The sequence below is a fragment of the Perissodus microlepis genome, chromosome 9, assembly GCF_051167445.1.
Source record: "Perissodus microlepis isolate ML-2025 ecotype Zambia chromosome 9, ASM5116744v1, whole genome shotgun sequence".
Taxonomy (NCBI): Eukaryota; Metazoa; Chordata; class Actinopteri; order Cichliformes; family Cichlidae; genus Perissodus; species Perissodus microlepis.
The window spans coordinates 27,681,771-27,698,497 of record NC_140469.1 but is presented as its reverse complement, the minus strand read 5'-3'; the positions used below and the strand labels follow the sequence as shown (position 1 = coordinate 27,698,497).

At 41.7% G+C, this 16,727-nt stretch overlaps 1 protein-coding gene across 1 annotated transcript; it reads right to left on the bottom strand.

Moving 5' to 3' along the window:
* Positions 1-391: 391 nt before the first annotated feature.
* On the bottom strand, positions 392-16,035 carry LOC146380664 (uncharacterized). Its single transcript, XM_084940096.1, has 4 exons — positions 15,947-16,035; positions 14,929-15,034; positions 2,527-3,291; positions 392-2,201 (listed from the first exon to the last, which is right to left on the bottom strand). The coding sequence occupies exons 2-4, from the start codon at positions 14,944-14,946 to the stop codon at positions 1,509-1,511; spliced, it is 1,476 nt and encodes a 491-aa protein (XP_084796222.1). The 5' UTR covers positions 14,947-15,034; positions 15,947-16,035; the 3' UTR covers positions 392-1,508.
* Positions 16,036-16,727: the final 692 nt, after the last annotated feature.

Genomic DNA, 16,727 nt, shown 5'->3' with positions numbered 1-16,727 from the left:
AGTGGAATAAAGGAATAAAAAGATTTCAGATGATAAATTCAGGGGGTCCGTCTAGACATCCATCCATTTTAACATTAATTAAAATGAAGTCATGCAAGACTCAAATGCAAAGTCAAGAATAAAACACAGTGAGACATGGTCAAAGAAAGACACTCTATAAGAAGTCCCACGATATGAGCAAATGTATGTAAGGAGATACTGTAGCAGAAAGGCAGCTTCACATCTTCGCCATGGTGGCGATGACTGGAACGAAAAAACAGACAAACAAGAGCTTTAAGCTTTTCTGCAAATACTTTTCATGTGTTTGTGTTTGCACGTATCTTTTATCTTCTTTACTGTCAGACAATTAAACACCAGCGAGGCTGCAGCTGAAAGAACATCAAACGAGAAATGTCTGTTAAACATTACTTTAATGAAATGCTCAATCATGATGAATCAGATTCTCCTGCGTCTTCAGAAAGTAAAAATAAACTAAAAGTAAACTTACTGAAAGTAAAAAAAGGGTGAAAACTAGCGTATGTGGATAAATCTGGTATATTTACACGATGAATTCAATACACATTCATATCTGACTCTGCTGCTTTGTCAACAGCAGCTGTGTTGCTTCCAGTCAGTATCACGTGCTGAGCTCTTGTGCCTTCCTCTTCCTTTGCATGCTTTTAACATTTTCATGTACAAAAACATTGATGCACAAAATCTGCCATAAAAATCCTCATACAACAATATTGTTTTTTGCTTCTTTTTTCATAAATGACTCATCATCATCATAATCATCTTTGTTTAGAAGCAAGAAGAATCATATAGAAATGAAAAAGGGATAAATCTTCTGACCGAACCTGCTGGGACTGTGTGAGGTCCTGAGGCTAAGAGTAAGGATTTATCCACAGGAGAGCTGCGTTCTTACAAACCATCCCACTGTGTAAACCTGACATCTGTGGAACAGCTGAGCTGTATGATGTGTACAAGGACACAAAACATTATTTACCATCAGATCCCGAGCCCTCCATGTGTTAATCAAGAAACTGCTGCTGTGCTACATCCATAAATAATGAATAATTTAGGAGCTAAAGCTAAAAGGACAGTTTATTTGTACCATCTTCATGTGAACACATTCAAGAACATCACAGATGAAAGAAACATTAAAAACTTCCACACTACATAAAGCAAGAAAAATAGATTTTCTTTCAGGTGGTTTCAGAAAAACAGAAACATCAAACACCTCCAAGACTCTCTTTGAAAGAACTAAAAACCTTTATTCTCATGGTCCAATCATGAGTGAACTCCCCGATGAAGCCTTGTGTGCTAAAACATGTCAGAGTTTTAAAGGTTAAATATGAGTTTCCAAAACGTTTTGCTGGAGAACAATGAACTATTTGACTGAGTTTCAATTATTTACAGACGAGCAAAACCAGGACAGAGAAAAAAGGACAAAACTGACTCAGTAAAACGACAGAAAATAAGATCCCATTTAAATCTGTATTATGTAGAAGTTCAGCCCAGCAACCAGTTCAGTTCAACACAAGTTTAAATGATTCTATCTGAACTCTGTGGAGCCTGATCTCAAGCTTTTTGAGTCTGACACTGAAACCAGAGGATCTTTCTGTCTCTTCAGATTCACTGTGATCCAGTGATGGGAGTGATTTCAGCCCTGAGTGATCACGCTGATGTTTGCACAGAGCAGACAATGAGGTGAATGTTTGGGCACATTGGTAACAGTGAAACAGTTTATTAGTAACGTGGGATCGTTTGTGTTTGGAGTATGAACTGAGATTCCTGAAGCTCTTGTCACACTGGTCACAGCTGTAGTTTCCTTCCACGTGTGTACGTTCATGCCTGTTACGACTACTTGAATCTGAGAAACTTCTGTCACAGTGTCTGCACTTGTATGGCTTCTCTCCTGTGTGGACTCGTTTGTGTGTTTTAAGCCACCATGCAGTGGTGAAGGATGACCCACACTGATCACAGACGTGCTTTTTGACCCCACTGTGAATCAGTTCATGTTTTTTTAAGTCACGTGATGTGGTGAAGCTTCTCCCACATTCTTTGCAATATTTCATTTTGTCTCCAGTGTGTCTACGTTGATGTATTTTTAGGTTCTTTTGCCAACTGAAAGTTTTTCCACATAGGTCACAATGAAAGTCTTTCCCACCACCACGGTGATGACAGGGTTGAGAACTGGATCCATCTGTGTCGCTCTGCTTCTAAACAAAGACACAAAGACAGTGTAAGTCAGTCCTTCAACATTTTTATCCTGAACGTCGCCTGAAATAAAGAGCATCTCTGCAGACGTCCAATTACATTTTACTGTTTCAGTTAACACACTCAGTTTACTGCGCTGCAATAACTACAATACTACCACCATAATACTACAGTAATACTAAAATCATAACTGACATGAAAATCTGAATAATCACTCAGAGCTGCTTTTCCATGCAGTAGAATTGCTAACATGCTAACACAGTTTAATGAGCAGAGTTGTTCCAAACAGTCAGGCTAAAATGACAAGATAACAATATAAATACATACCTCACAGTAACTGCACTTGTAGAGTCTCTTTCTGGTGTGGATCTGTTGGTGTAGTCTCAGGTGATGTGGAGATTTAAAAGTCTTCTCACAAAGGTCACATTTATAAGGTCTCTCCTCAGTGTGGGTAAACATGTGTTGTTGTAACTTTGCGTCTGTTATAAACTCTTTGCCACACTGTTCACAGCAGTACACATCATGTCTGGTGTGAATGCGTAGGTGTGTATTTCGGTGCCCTATGAGACTGAAAGTTTTTCCACAGATGTCACAGCTGTATGCCTTAATTCCAGAGTGGGTAACTAGATGCTTCTGTAAGCTGCTACTACAAGTAAAAGCTCTGCCACACTGATCACAGCTGTACGCTTTAACTCCACTGTGGATGAGTTGGTGTTGTTTTAGGTGACCCTTCCTGGAAAAAGACTTTCCACACAAGTCACAGCTAAACGGTCTCTCTCCAGTGTGGATGACCTGATGACGTTTTAGTTCAGCCCTCACAGAAAAATCCTTCCCACACTCGTCACAGCTGTACGCTTTAACTCCACTGTGGATGAGTTGGTGTTTTTTTAGGGAACCGTTCCTGGAAAAAGACTTTCCACACAAGTCACAGCTGAACGGTCTCTCTCCAGTGTGGATGACCTGATGCTGTTTTAGTGAAGCCTTCTCAGTAAACTCCTTCCCACACTCGTCACAGGTGTATGTTTTCTCTCTCTTTCTTCTGTGAGGTTTGTCGGCCTCCTGAGAGCGCAGACTTCTCGCTCCATGTTGGTCCTGCAGTGACAGAGATACAAACAGAGGCAGTGAGTGAAATGCAGTCGTGGAACAAACTCAACCTTCAAACTCCCTCCATTAACACTAGTTTTACACACACACACACACACACACAGTTGTTGTTTCTAATACATATTTCTATAATTTTTATAGATTTATACATAATTATTCAGTGATAATAAATCCTATGTTTGTTTATTTATTTATTCAAAAGGAACCCCATTAGCTTCCACAACAGATGTTGCTCGTCTTCCGTCAAATACAATCACATAAAATATTATACAATAAAGTGGATTCAAAATATCCACATAATTTGCCTCTTACATCCACAGTGAGGTTTCACAATTAAAATATAAGCAATCAATAATAACAATAATAATAATATCAATAACATTGAGGCACATTACACAAATTTAAAAAACAAATCATCTCTTACAATGTTACAACAACTAAAAGCTCTGTAAATCGGCTTTTAAATGTTCATTGAAGTTTTGAATAGTTGCTAATTCTCTAATTTTATAAGGTAATTTATTCCACTTAAAAGTTGCTCTAAATATAACAGTTTTACAAAAAGTTACTTTTTTGTCTCTTTTTTTTTTGCCTGTCCCGTTTGGTTCTTTTGCCATCAGAATTATTGTCTAAAGGCGAAGAAAGATGCCCAACGGATTTACTTTACCAAATTGACCATCACAGCCTTGCCGTAATGGTCTATTTGATTCACCTTTTATTGTTTATTTTATTTATTTATTTATTTTTCACTTGCTAGATACAGGACAGACTTGAATGAGGAAAAGAAAAGGGAGAAAGGAAGAGGGGGAAAAAAACAGTGGAGAAGAGGGACGGGGATAAAGGGCAAAAAAACCAAAAACCAACTAAATAAGCAGACAAAAAAAAAATACATATATCAATCACCTGGGTCACCTGTTGAGAAAGAAAAAAGAAAACAAGCAGAAGAAAATGAGAGCAATACAATAAACAACATCATGATGATATATGGGAATATAACAGTAAATACTAAATATTAAACATTATTGTGCAGCACGTAAGATCGACAGCGCACAGTGTGCTTTGAGGTAGGAGCCAAAAAGGGTGTCGTTTGTGTGTGTGAGCACCCGTGTGTACACCTGTGAGCATGGACGCGTTTGTTTTTTAAAAGGTTCCTTCATGTAATGATCTGCTAGAGGGTGTGGGGGACCACAGCCCCGTCCTCCAGGGAATGAAGCAGGTATGGAGGAGATCAAGACTCCAGACATCCACAGGCCCCCAGAACACAAGAGACCAAGGAAGACCAACAGAGGGGCAGCTGCGCCACTATCCCAGAAGGAGCTGAGGAGAGTCCCAGATGAGGGGTCACTCAGCAGCCGCGGAGCAGAAGCCAGGGGGGGTTGCAGTGACGTGCCCATGAGCTCCGCCGGCAGCCAGCTGTGCCAGAGTGACCGAGCCCCATGCCGAGAGGCCGAGGGCAATCCACCCCCGAAGTGGCCTGAGCGAGCCCCAGGCTCCAGGCCCCGATAAGCAGCCACCAAGGAGTGAGCCGGTGTGTACCTGGGCGCCCACCCCCGGACACAAAGAACCACCAACGCACCGATGTCTGAGGGCGTCTGCCACTGGCAGGGGAAGTGGTGGGGGGAGATAGGCCTCCATACCTTAGAGGGCCTGAGATGTCCCCAGAGAGGTGGCGTCTGATACCCAACCTGACATATAGACACAGACATACAGGCACACACAGATACAAACATCCATCCCCACCCTCATGCTCTCATATGCAATTACTCAACACTCAACCAACGTGGAGACAGACATAGAGAGACACCGTACACACAATCACACTCCCCAAGCGTACTCTAAGAACCGGGTCTAGGTACCTTTGCCCCTGGAGGGGGAAACTGCACCCAGACCCAGGTGGTGTTACCCTTTTTTCCCTGCGGTGGGGAGAAGCAGACCACCCCGACTCCGCAGCAGCAGGGAGGCCCCACACTCCAGACCCCAGTCGGATGGCCAACTCCTCCTCCCAGCCCCCCGCTCCAGCAGGTCGCAGAGAACGGGGGTGTGAGAAGACTCCAAACCTCCCTCCGCCCGCTCATATGTAGTGTTGATGCATGTGTGTTCTAAGGTGCATTTAAAACCCAGGAGGGCATGGAGCTACCTGCCAGAGAGCAGCAGGTAAGCGCATAGCCCCTCCTGATAGCCCTCAGTGTCTACGTGTATTTAAAATTGAGAGGTGGGCAACGACGCCAGGGGTGAGGTGTACACCCTGATGGTCTTTTGGAGTCCGTGTAGCGTGCCCACCCTCAACATCCTATATGTATGTGTTATGAGAGTGTGAGTAATGTGAATGTCTAAGTGGTGAGATAAAATTGAGGCACAAGAAGCCAGAAGGGGACAGAGGGGGGGGATGCCTACCCTGCACCCTGGTGACACACCTTTACTCCAAGGCCCTGCATGTGTGGGTGGTTGTGGTGGAGCGGGAAGAGGGAGGCAGCTGGAGATGGGGAGGGGCAAGTGACCCCTCCCTGGGGCCAGCTCCCCCGCTGATCCCAGTAGGCACTCCCATACTCCGCAACCCGCCAGGGAAAGGGGGCCCAGGCCCATCCGGACCGGGGCCCAGAACAGCAGCGCCGCCCAGCCCACCTGACCCCACCACAGAGAAAACTGCACCCACCCCGTCATCCACTCATCTTCCAGACTACACAAGACAATAGACGCCCAGGCTGAGATCTTCCTCCACCTCTCCTGTATCTCCCCCTCCTGCAGAGTGAGTTCCTGAAGAGAGGAGAGCTCCTGCAAGGTGTAACAACCTCCCCCACCAGTTGAAGAGCCCCCCAGGTGGCTCGATGCACTGGCGGCACCCTGTGCCAGGGCCGGGCCCCCATACACCTACCCGCACACAACCCCAGCAACATACCAACCAGGACCCAAGCCCCCGAGGCCCAGCCAGGGCCCCAGCCCAGAGACGGAGCACCCCCAGAACCTCACGCCCGTCCCGGACCCACCCAGGGGCAGCCAGGCTACCAGGTCAGTAACCCACGTCCGTCAGCACAGACCCTCCCCTAGAGGAAACCGTCACCTAAGAGCCAACAGAGCCCCTAATAGGCCATGACCGCTACCCCGGGTTGAGCCCCCCAAGGAAGATGCTCCTGGGGAACCCCCCGACGCCCTAAGCCTGTCCCTACCCCCACACCAATCACAACAGCGAAGGTGGGACCAAACTATGACCCCCCACCCCCACTAGGTGATGGAGCTAATCAAAGGAGCCCAGAGCAATTGATCTGATGTGGTGGCAGAGGCTGTATCGAGACTAATGTAATCTAATAGATAATTTCTATATTGGTTAGAATTAAGATTATTTTTATTTTTCCAGTTCATGAGGACTGTTTTCTTGGCTATGCATAGGGCAGTGAAAACCATATGGGCTATATTCTTATCTGTAGTGACATTATCTAAGCTGCCCAACAAACACACTAAGGGGGAAGTTGGTATGTTACATTTCAGACACTTTGATAAGTCTTCACATATCTCGCGCCAAAACTTCTGAACTGGTGGACAGAACCAAAGAGCGTGGATATAATTGTCCGGTGAATTGGTTTGGCAGTGTGAGCAGTTGTTGGTAGACGTAAAGCCCATCTTGAACATCCGATGACCTGTATAGTGCACTCTATGTAGTATTTTGTATTGAATTAATTGAAGACTGGGATTTCTAATTAGATGAAAGGTTTTTAAGCAAATCTGAGACCAGAAGTTTTGGTCTAAGTTAACTGATAAATCCGCTTCCCATTTTGCAATAGGAAGTGATATTGATTCATCTGTTTTAGAAAGCATTCTGTATATTTTGGATAGTAATTTGGGGGTTTTAAGAGTAAGAAATTGAACCACACTTGGTGGTGTTTGTAGTTCAACTTGACCCGGTTTAAATTTCTTTTTTACTAGGGATTTAATTTGTTGATATTCTAAAAATCTTTTCTTGTTGATCTCATATTGTGTAACTAGTCTGTCAAATGAAATAAATTCTGTTCCTTCTAATATATGTTCTAAGTATTTGATTCCTTTACCACTCCAATCTGAAAAGTTTATCATATTATTGTTTTGTAATATGTCAGGGTTGTTCCAGATAGGTGTACGTTTGCATGGGATTAATGAAGACTCCGTCAATTTTAGAAACTCCCACCATGCTGTCAGAGAAGAGCTGATGTTAATGCTTTTAAAGCATTCACGTCGTTGGATGTTTGAGCTGATAAATGGTAGAACTGAAATCTCTAGATTATTGCAAAGTGCTTGTTCTACATCTAGCCAAGGTTCATCTAAGAGGGTATGTTTTAGCCATCCTGAGATAAACTGAAGCCTGTTGGCTAAGAAGTAGTGCTGAAAGTTAGGTAGTTCTAATCCTCCTTTATCCTTGGTCTTTTGTAGTGTTTTTAAGCTTATACGTGGTGCCCCTCAGGAGACAGAAGCTGGAGGATGTCTGGTCATTTGTTCTGACACAAGCTGTTGGGGAATTATATAATATTTTTAACCAGTTGATGAAAGAGGATCCAAAACCAAATTTGTGTAAAGTTGCAAACAGAAATTTCCAGTTAACTCTGTCAAATGCTTTTTCTGCATCTAAAGAGAATATTGTAGTTTCTAGGTTTTTACTGTATGAGTAGTCTATCAGATTAAGTAATCTGCGTGTATTTGTTGATGAGTGCCTACCTTTTATGAAACCAGTTTGGTCAGGATGAATTAAGAGGTGGGTTATTTTCTCCAGTCTCTTTGAGAGAGCTTTGCAGATTATTTTAAGGTCTACATTTATAAGGGATATTGGACGATAGCTTGAGGGATATACAGGGTCTTTGCCTGGTTTTAGCAGGAGATTAATGTTTGCAGAATTCATATTTGATGGAAGTCTGCCCTTTTCTTTGATTTCCAACAACATTCTGTAGAAAACTGGTGCTAGAATCGTCCAGAATTCTTTGTAGAATTCGGCAGGAAAGCCGTCTGGACCTGGAGCCTTATTATTGGGCATACTTATCAGGGCTTCCTGGAGTTCACCTGGTGTCAGTGGTGAATCCAGTGCCATTGCTTGAGTGTGTAATAATTTTGGAAGAGTTATGTTGTCCAAAAACTGATCAATTTCCTTTTTAGATGGGTTTATTTGTGGTGAATACAACGTTTTATAGAAATCCCTGAAAATGTTGTTTATTTGTTTCGGTTCATATATTGTGTTCCCAGATGAATCTTGAACAGCACATATAGTAGTTTTTTCTTTATTTATTTTTAGCTGGTTTGCTAGAAATTGACCGGATTTATTGCCATGTTCATAATTTTGTAAGCGTAGTCTTTCTACTAAGAATTTTGTTTTTTTATCAATTATCTCATTTAATTCTAGTTTTGTTTTGCGTATTTTGTTCAATATTTCCTGATCTTGGTGGGACGCGTAGGCTTCTTCTAGTGATTTGATGTTTTTTTCTAATTCCTGAATATTTTTGTTTTCTTTTTTCTTTTTATGTGATGAGAAAGAAATTATTTTACCTCTCATCACAACTTTCTCTGATTCCCATAGAACACAAGCTGATGTTCCGGGAGTGTCATTATAGTCTAAATATGAAGTCCACTCTTTTTTAAAATATTTAATAAAGTCTTCATCTTTAAGTAGTGATATATTAAATCTCCAGTTTTTACTTGGCATAGTATTATTCTTGTGCATTAGTGTTAAAGATACAAAAAGTTACTTTTAACGGTAAGTTGATAATGTATTTTATCGATATTAGTATTAGAGATGGCACGATGCCACTTTTTAATGTCCAATACTGATTCCGATATCATATGGATACCTGCCGATACCGATATGAATCCGATATAGCGTTTTTTGTAATCAATAAAACTGCTTTTTAAATAAATATCTTGCTGCATTTTGTATAAGTTCATACTCAAGTTTTAAAAACAAGACACTAAAGCTATTCCGTTATACCAAATGAGCCCTTTCCTCTACTCCCTCTTCACCCACGACTGCAGACCTGCCGAAGTTTCTAACACCATCATTAAGTTTGCAGATGACACCACGGTGATTGGCCTCATCAGTGACAACGATGAGGCCGTCTACAGGGAGGAGGTGGATCGTCTGGCTGAGTGGTGCGACACAAACAACCTGCTGCTTAACACCGAGAAGACCAAGGAGCTCATCGTGGACTACAGGAGGAATGCTGACCTACATCCACCCATCTACATTAAGGGGACAGCTGTGGAGCGTGTGAGCAGCTTCAAGTTCCTGGGAGTCCACATCTCCGAGGATCTCATCTGGACGACCAACTGCTCCAAGCTGGTCAAGAAGGCTCACCAGCGCCTCTTCTTCTTGAGGACTCTGAGGAAGAACAACCTGTCCTCAGACATCCTGGTGAACTTCTATCGCTGCTCCATCAAGAGCATCCTGACCAACTGTATAACAGTCTGGTACGGGAACTGCTCTGCCTCGGATCGGAAGGCGTTGCAGAGGGTCGTGAAAACTGCCCAGCGCATCGCCGGAGCACCACTTCCTGCCATAAAGGACATCTACGGGAAGCGGTGTCTGAAAAGGGCTGGGAAAATCATCAAAGACCCCAGTCACCCATCACGTGGACTCTGCACTCTCCTGCCCTCTGGGAGGCGCTACAGGAGCCTCCGGACTAAGACCACCAGGTACCGGAACAGCTTCTTCCCCACAGCTGTCAGACTCCTGAACTCTGCCTCCTGACATCTGACCCACGTTAAACTCATGGACTGAACATACACACAACCACCTACACACACACGCAATGGACAACTGAAATAACAAAGAAAAGTATTTTTTGTGCCTCCCTTTCCCGGTTAATGCCCTACCTGGCCCCCTGGCAAAGCTTTGCTAGACCCGCCCCTGCACAGTTACCAGCTGTCAGCTACTTAGAAAACATGAGAGAAGAAGAGGCAGCTGCAGCTTAAGGACACAGACTAACTCCAGAGTCTTTTCCCCCCCATTCTAGCTGAAGTACGGGACAAATCGCTTCCTTTTCGCCTCAGTATGAAAGAGATTAAGATTAAAAATGCTGCGGTTTGGAAGCATGTAGTGAGGCTCCAAATGCTCCACCAGTTCGCCGACAGGTCTCGCAGACAACAGCTGCTCTATCGAGTGACACATACTTCTCTGATAAGCAAAGCTGGGTTACGCCAAGTAGCGCGTTTTGTAGGGCTGCACGGTTAATCGTTAGAAAATGGCGATCTCGATTCATACTTATGTGCGATGTCATTTCCAAATGACAACGATTTAAAAAAAAAAAAAAAAAAGACGACGACGATTGTACCGCATTTTGATCCGGGACGTAATCTGCATGAAAACAAGCGCTCACTCTTCCTGCTCAACAAATGACAAGGGCGGAGCCTTATACCACGTGATACAGAAGCTGTGCCGTGTGATGCTAAAATTAGCAGGGAAAAAACAACGGAGAACACGTCAGGGATGACGAGAAAGTGACAGGAGAAAATCTGTCCCGGTCAACCACCCAAACATCAATAACGGGAACCTTATACAGCGCTTCCCTATACCCGTCGAACTCCCGCAGGCACAAAGAAATTACGGAGGCTATTACTTATCACCTGACCAAAGATATGGCTCCCATCAACACTGTGCAAAACGAGGGATTTAGGAAAATGATCAACACCCTAGACAAACGCTACACAGTGCCGTCCCGCAACTATTTTTCTATTGTTGCACTACCTGCTCTATACACGCAGTGTCGAGCAACGGTGGAGACGGAATTTCAAGCAGTGCAACATTTTGCGGCAACAACAAAACGTGAGACATTTGTTGTTTTTATGTTTACAGGGAGTGCAGAATTATTAGGCAAATGAGTATTTTGTCCACATCATCCTCTTCATGCATGTTGTCTTACTCCAAGCTGTATAGGCTCGAAAGCCTACTACCAATTAAGCATATTAGGTGATGTGCATCTCTGTAATGAGAAGGGGTGTGGTCTAATGACATCAACACCGTATATCAGGTGTGCATAATTATTAGGCAACTTCCTGTCCTTTGGCAAAATGGGTCAAAAGAAGGACTTGACAGGCTCAGAAAAGTCAAAAATAGTGAGATATCTTGCAGAGGGATGCAGCAGTCTCAAAATTGCAAAGCTTCTGAAGCGTGATCATCGAACAATCAAGCGTTTCATTCAAAATAGTCAACAGGGTCGCAAGAAGCGTGTGGAAAAACCAAGGCGCAAAATAACTGCCCATGAACTGAGAAAAGTCAAGCGTGCAGCTGCCAAGATGCCACTTGCCACCAGTTTGGCCATATTTCAGAGCTGCAACATCACTGGAGTGCCCAAAAGCACAAGGTGTGCAATACTCAGAGACATGGCCAAGGTAAGAAAGGCTGAAAGACGACCACCACTGAACAAGACACACAAGCTGAAACGTCAAGACTGGGCCAAGAAATATCTCAAGACTGATTTTTCTAAGGTTTTATGGACTGATGAAATGAGAGTGAGTCTTGATGGGCCAGATGGATGGGCCCGTGGCTGGATTGGTAAAGGGCAGAGAGCTCCAGTCCGACTCAGACGCCAGCAAGGTGGAGGTGGAGTACTGGTTTGGGCTGGTATCATCAAAGATGAGCTTGTGGGGCCTTTTCGGGTTGAGGATGGAGTCAAGCTCAACTCCCAGTCCTACTGCCAGTTTCTGGAAGACACCTTCTTCAAGCAGTGGTACAGGAAGAAGTCTGCATCCTTCAAGAAAAACATGATTTTCATGCAGGACAATGCTCCATCACACGCGTCCAAGTACTCCACAGCGTGGCTGGCAAGAAAGGGTATAAAAGAAGAAAAACTAATGACATGGCCTCCTTGTTCACCTGATCTGAACCCCATTGAGAACCTGTGGTCCATCATCAAATGTGAGATTTACAAGGAGGGAAAACAGTACACCTCTCTGAACAGTGTCTGGGAGGCTGTGGTTGCTGCTGCACGCAATGTTGATGGTGAACAGATCAAAACACTGACAGAATCCATGGATGGCAGGCTTTTGAGTGTCCTTGCAAAGAAAGGTGGCTATATTGGTCGCTGATTTGTTTTTGTTTTGTTTTTGAATGTCAGAAATGTATATTTGTGAATGTGGAGATGTTATATTGGTTTCACTGGTAAAAATAAATCATTGAAATGGGTATATATTTGTTTTTTGTTAAGTTGCCTAATAATTATGCACAGTAATAGTCACCTGCACACACCGATATCCCCCTAAAATAGCTAAAACTAAAAACAAACTAAAAACTACTTCCAAAAACATTCAGCTTTGATATTAATGAGTTTTTTGGGTTCATTGAGAACATGGTTGTTGTTCAATAATAAAATTATTCCTCAAAAATACAACTTGCCTAATAATTCTGCACTCCCTGTATTTATTGTTTTTATGTTCAGTCTCAACTGTTACAAAGTTGATGTGCAGTTAATAAGTGCAATAAATATTTATATTGGAAAAGAAAATCGTGAGAGAATCGTGATCTCAATTCTAAGCCAAAAAATTGTGATTCTCATTTTATGCAAAATCGTGCAGCCCTAGCGTTTTGTGAGGCGAGGATCGGTCCATTTTTAATTAGTATAGTATGAACATCTAATCTGGACGCCTTATTCTGGACTAACTGAAGTCTGTTAAGATCTGTCTTATTAGCTGCTGACCAAATGATTGAACAATACTCCAGATGAGACATTACTAGTGCATTAATGACATCTTTCATAATTGAAGAAGTGATACAGAAAGAGCATTTCATAGCCATAGCTATGCCTTGTCCCATTTTCTTAAAAACAATCGATGTGCTGAGACCATGAAAGGTGGTGATTTATGGTTGATTGATTGATTGATTGATTGATTGAATCTTTATTTTGAACATGTTGAAAAAGTACAACAAAATAGAATTAAAAGAGACAAATGAACAAAGCAAAACAAAAGGAAAACGAGCAACCACAACTCCAAATAACGTTCATGTTCAAAAAGGAGCAGGAAGAAGCATAAGCTTATTTAATCCCACCCCTTTTCCACTATCTAGTATCAATAGAATACCTCCTTGCAATTACATTATATGTTATGTGTAATTTTTTTTTTTTAATATATATATACATATATGTTTCTATCTATCCATACATACGTATATACACATACGCACATATACACATTTTCAATAACCCCATTAACACCTCAAGGATACACAACCTACAAATATATATATACCCATACCAACATACCCGTGCACCCGCACACACATGAAAATGTTAGACAAGAACACCCTATCAAATCTCTACCTTTTCCCTGTACCCTGTAAAAACCATATCCTTAAACCGCTTTTTAAACTGCGCCATGCTTGGACATTGCTTCATATCTTTACTTAGTCTGTTCCACAGCTTCACTCCACACACAGAGATGCAAAAACTTTTTAATGTTGTACGGATACGAGGATGTTTTAAATTTAATTCCCCCCTCAAATTGTATCCCCGTTCCCTTTTAGAAAACGCCGAGTAGTTTAATCTGGGTGACGTGTTCTAACACTGGCTATGGAAAGACTCAGTTGCGGGCTGTTGACTAATCTGCTTCTAATTAACATAGATTTGGATTTAGATACATTTAAAATCATGCTGTTTTTACTTATCCAGTCAAACACATTCAGCAAATTTTTTTGTGACACGCTGATCAATTCAGAGTTGTCACTGGCTGAATAAAACATGGTGGAATCATTGGCATACCCAAGATTAAGCCAAGACATATTGCTGATCGTTTGTGAAAACTGAATAGAGAAGTGAGGCAACCTTTCATCAAGCACAGAGCAGCTGATGAAAATCAATAACATTTTAGTTTATCAATCAAAAGATCTAAATTTATCCAAGAATACCACTTTCCCATCATCTTGATGTTTATACCATATATTATCTGTCATATGAATTAGAGCTGAGCTGGTAAAATGACCAGCTTGGTTCTGTTAAAGTGAATTGTTAAATGTTGTCATTTTTATGCTACCATCTCTACATTGTTTTAACTCTGTGGTGAAAGGAATTTATTTGTCCCCCTCCCCAGCCTCTCGAGGTTCTGGGGGGGGGGGGCTAATGAGATTCGAAGTGCGTTTCTGAGATACCGACGAGGCCTCCCTTGCAAGTAAATCGATCGTTCGCTGTTGCCTTGTTTTTCTTTCACGGGAATAAGTCCTGGAGACAGCGGGGTCTGAGTTTAGACCCAACAGGTTCAGTGAAGAAAAATGTCTGATTGTAACCTGAGGGTTTTTTTACATTAAGAAAAAGGCACCAAACATCAAACCAATTTAAGCCTAAACAGTAACACATGAACGTAGAGCAGGGCGATATGACCAAAAATATTAACAGTAGAAATGCAAATTCCTCGGAGCAAATGTCGGCCAATTTCCACTGGAAATGCCTTTTGGTTAAACTGTGAGCAAGGAATTTGCATTTGCACTGTTAAATTTTTATATAACTTCAATACACATAAAAAACAGCTGTTTGTTTAAGTGAAAATACATTGATGGGATTTTTAATAAAGTTGTGGAGTTGTAAAGTATTTTGTCTCACGTCAATTATATCGTCAGTTATATCATTATCGCAAATTTTCAAATGTATATCGTGATAAATATTTTTGGTCATATTGCCCTGCTCTGTCTGTCACCTTCTGTGTTGAGCTCATTGTTTTCTCTGTAGTGGCTGAGCTGAGTCCAAGTAGCTGAAAATGTTCCTCTGCTGCTCCGTCAGACTCTTCTCCTCCTGCTGATCAGCTGGGACACAAAACAGATCTTTGTTAGGCTCCACACTGCACTGAAGAGTCAAAGTGTCTCATATGTTCATCTGACAAGTAAAAGAACACATTTTTGCTTCCCGAGGTGGGCAACTTATTGGAAACAAACACAAAAGGTTTAAGCACCGATACAAAATTTAGCAGTATAGCAGGAGAGACTGAGGCCTGTTATTAGAATCAAATGCCCAGTAGGCTGACACACCAATATATATATACACACATATATGTGTGTGTGTGTGTGTGTGTGTGTGTGTGTGTGTGTGTGTATATATATATATATATACATATATATACATATATATACATATATATATATATATATATATATATATATATATATATATATATATATATATATGTGTGTATGTATGTATGTATGTATGTATGTATGTATGTATGTATGTATGTGTGTGTGTGTATAGATAGATAGATAGATAATAATAAAACATGGTGGAATCATTGGCATACCCAAGATTAAGCCAAGACATATTGCAGATCGTTTGTGAAAATATATACATATATTGCTACAGAACAATGGAGATTTCCGTTATATGGTAACGCCCTCAAATCACGTGACGCCCAAAATTGTACAATACTGATGCTTGAGAGCGCGCGTGTGATGCAAGTATGTGTAGAGTGTTGAGCGCGTGATCAGTGGTGAGAAAAACAACTCACGAAATTTGACCTTTCTATACTCGTGGCTCACTTACACTTCTAATCTATTCGTTTGCACACTTACACACATCCAGCTGTGGTTTCCTGTTTTGCTGCACTCTGGAGAGCCTCGCCTTTAACGGTCTCCTCTCACAGAGAGCAACAGAAAACTTCATTCAGAAAACTTCGAAAAACTCAAGATTGACTGAACTCAGTTCAAAGTTACCTTGGCACTTACCTTTAGATGTGAGAGGTAGTGATGGTCCGCTTGAAGCTGACGCTCCGGTGCGTGTGTCAGAAAAATCAACACGCTGCTTCAGAAGCACTGTGTCGAGGTTTGATTCGTTTGGCCAGAGTCACGTGATTACTGACGTCTGAAGCTTCATTTAGAACGTACTTTTTTTATTTTTTTAAGTTTGACGAGCATCTTGACTTTTGGTCTTTGGATATTAACAGTCCTGGGTATGTGACTTCTTGTTTAACAGAAATGTTACAGATAGCATTTGCAGTGCAGTCTTTAATTGCTAGAAATTCACATTTTTTAGATTTAGACATAAACCAGATGCCTCAGAGAAATCACTAATAACACTAAGGGCTGGACGGATTTGATTTGCATTCTTCAAGAAGAGTGGTGTCATCAGCTAGCTGGCTGATGATGAGCTCCTTATCAGCTATGGTGATTCCTTGTAAAACAGGTCAAATCTTGGGGTGGAGTCTTAATCATTTTAACTGAGCTATTGCCATTCGTGTACAAGGTTTTGAAGCTTTACAGAAAAATTATCTAAAGCCAAATTTTTTCAACGAGTGGAAAATAAATTGATGTTCAATTGTATCAAAAGCCTTTTAAAAATCCAGGAAGAGAATGAAGCTATTGTCAGATACCAAATCAGAGTAATCAAGTAGATCCAAAACCAGTCTAATGTTATTAGCAATGTGTCTATTTCTCATAAAGCTTGATTGTGTCTCATCGATAATTGTACCCAAGAACTCTTTAATTCTGTTAGCAAGTACTAAAGCCA

Excerpts from the sequence above, each read along its gene's own strand:
- LOC146380664 (XM_084940096.1), bottom strand. Across the intron at positions 2,202-2,526 it reads ACAAGTGCAGTTACTGTGAG|AAGCAGAGCGACACAGATGG; the intron begins GTATGTATTTAT and ends GTCTTTGTTTAG.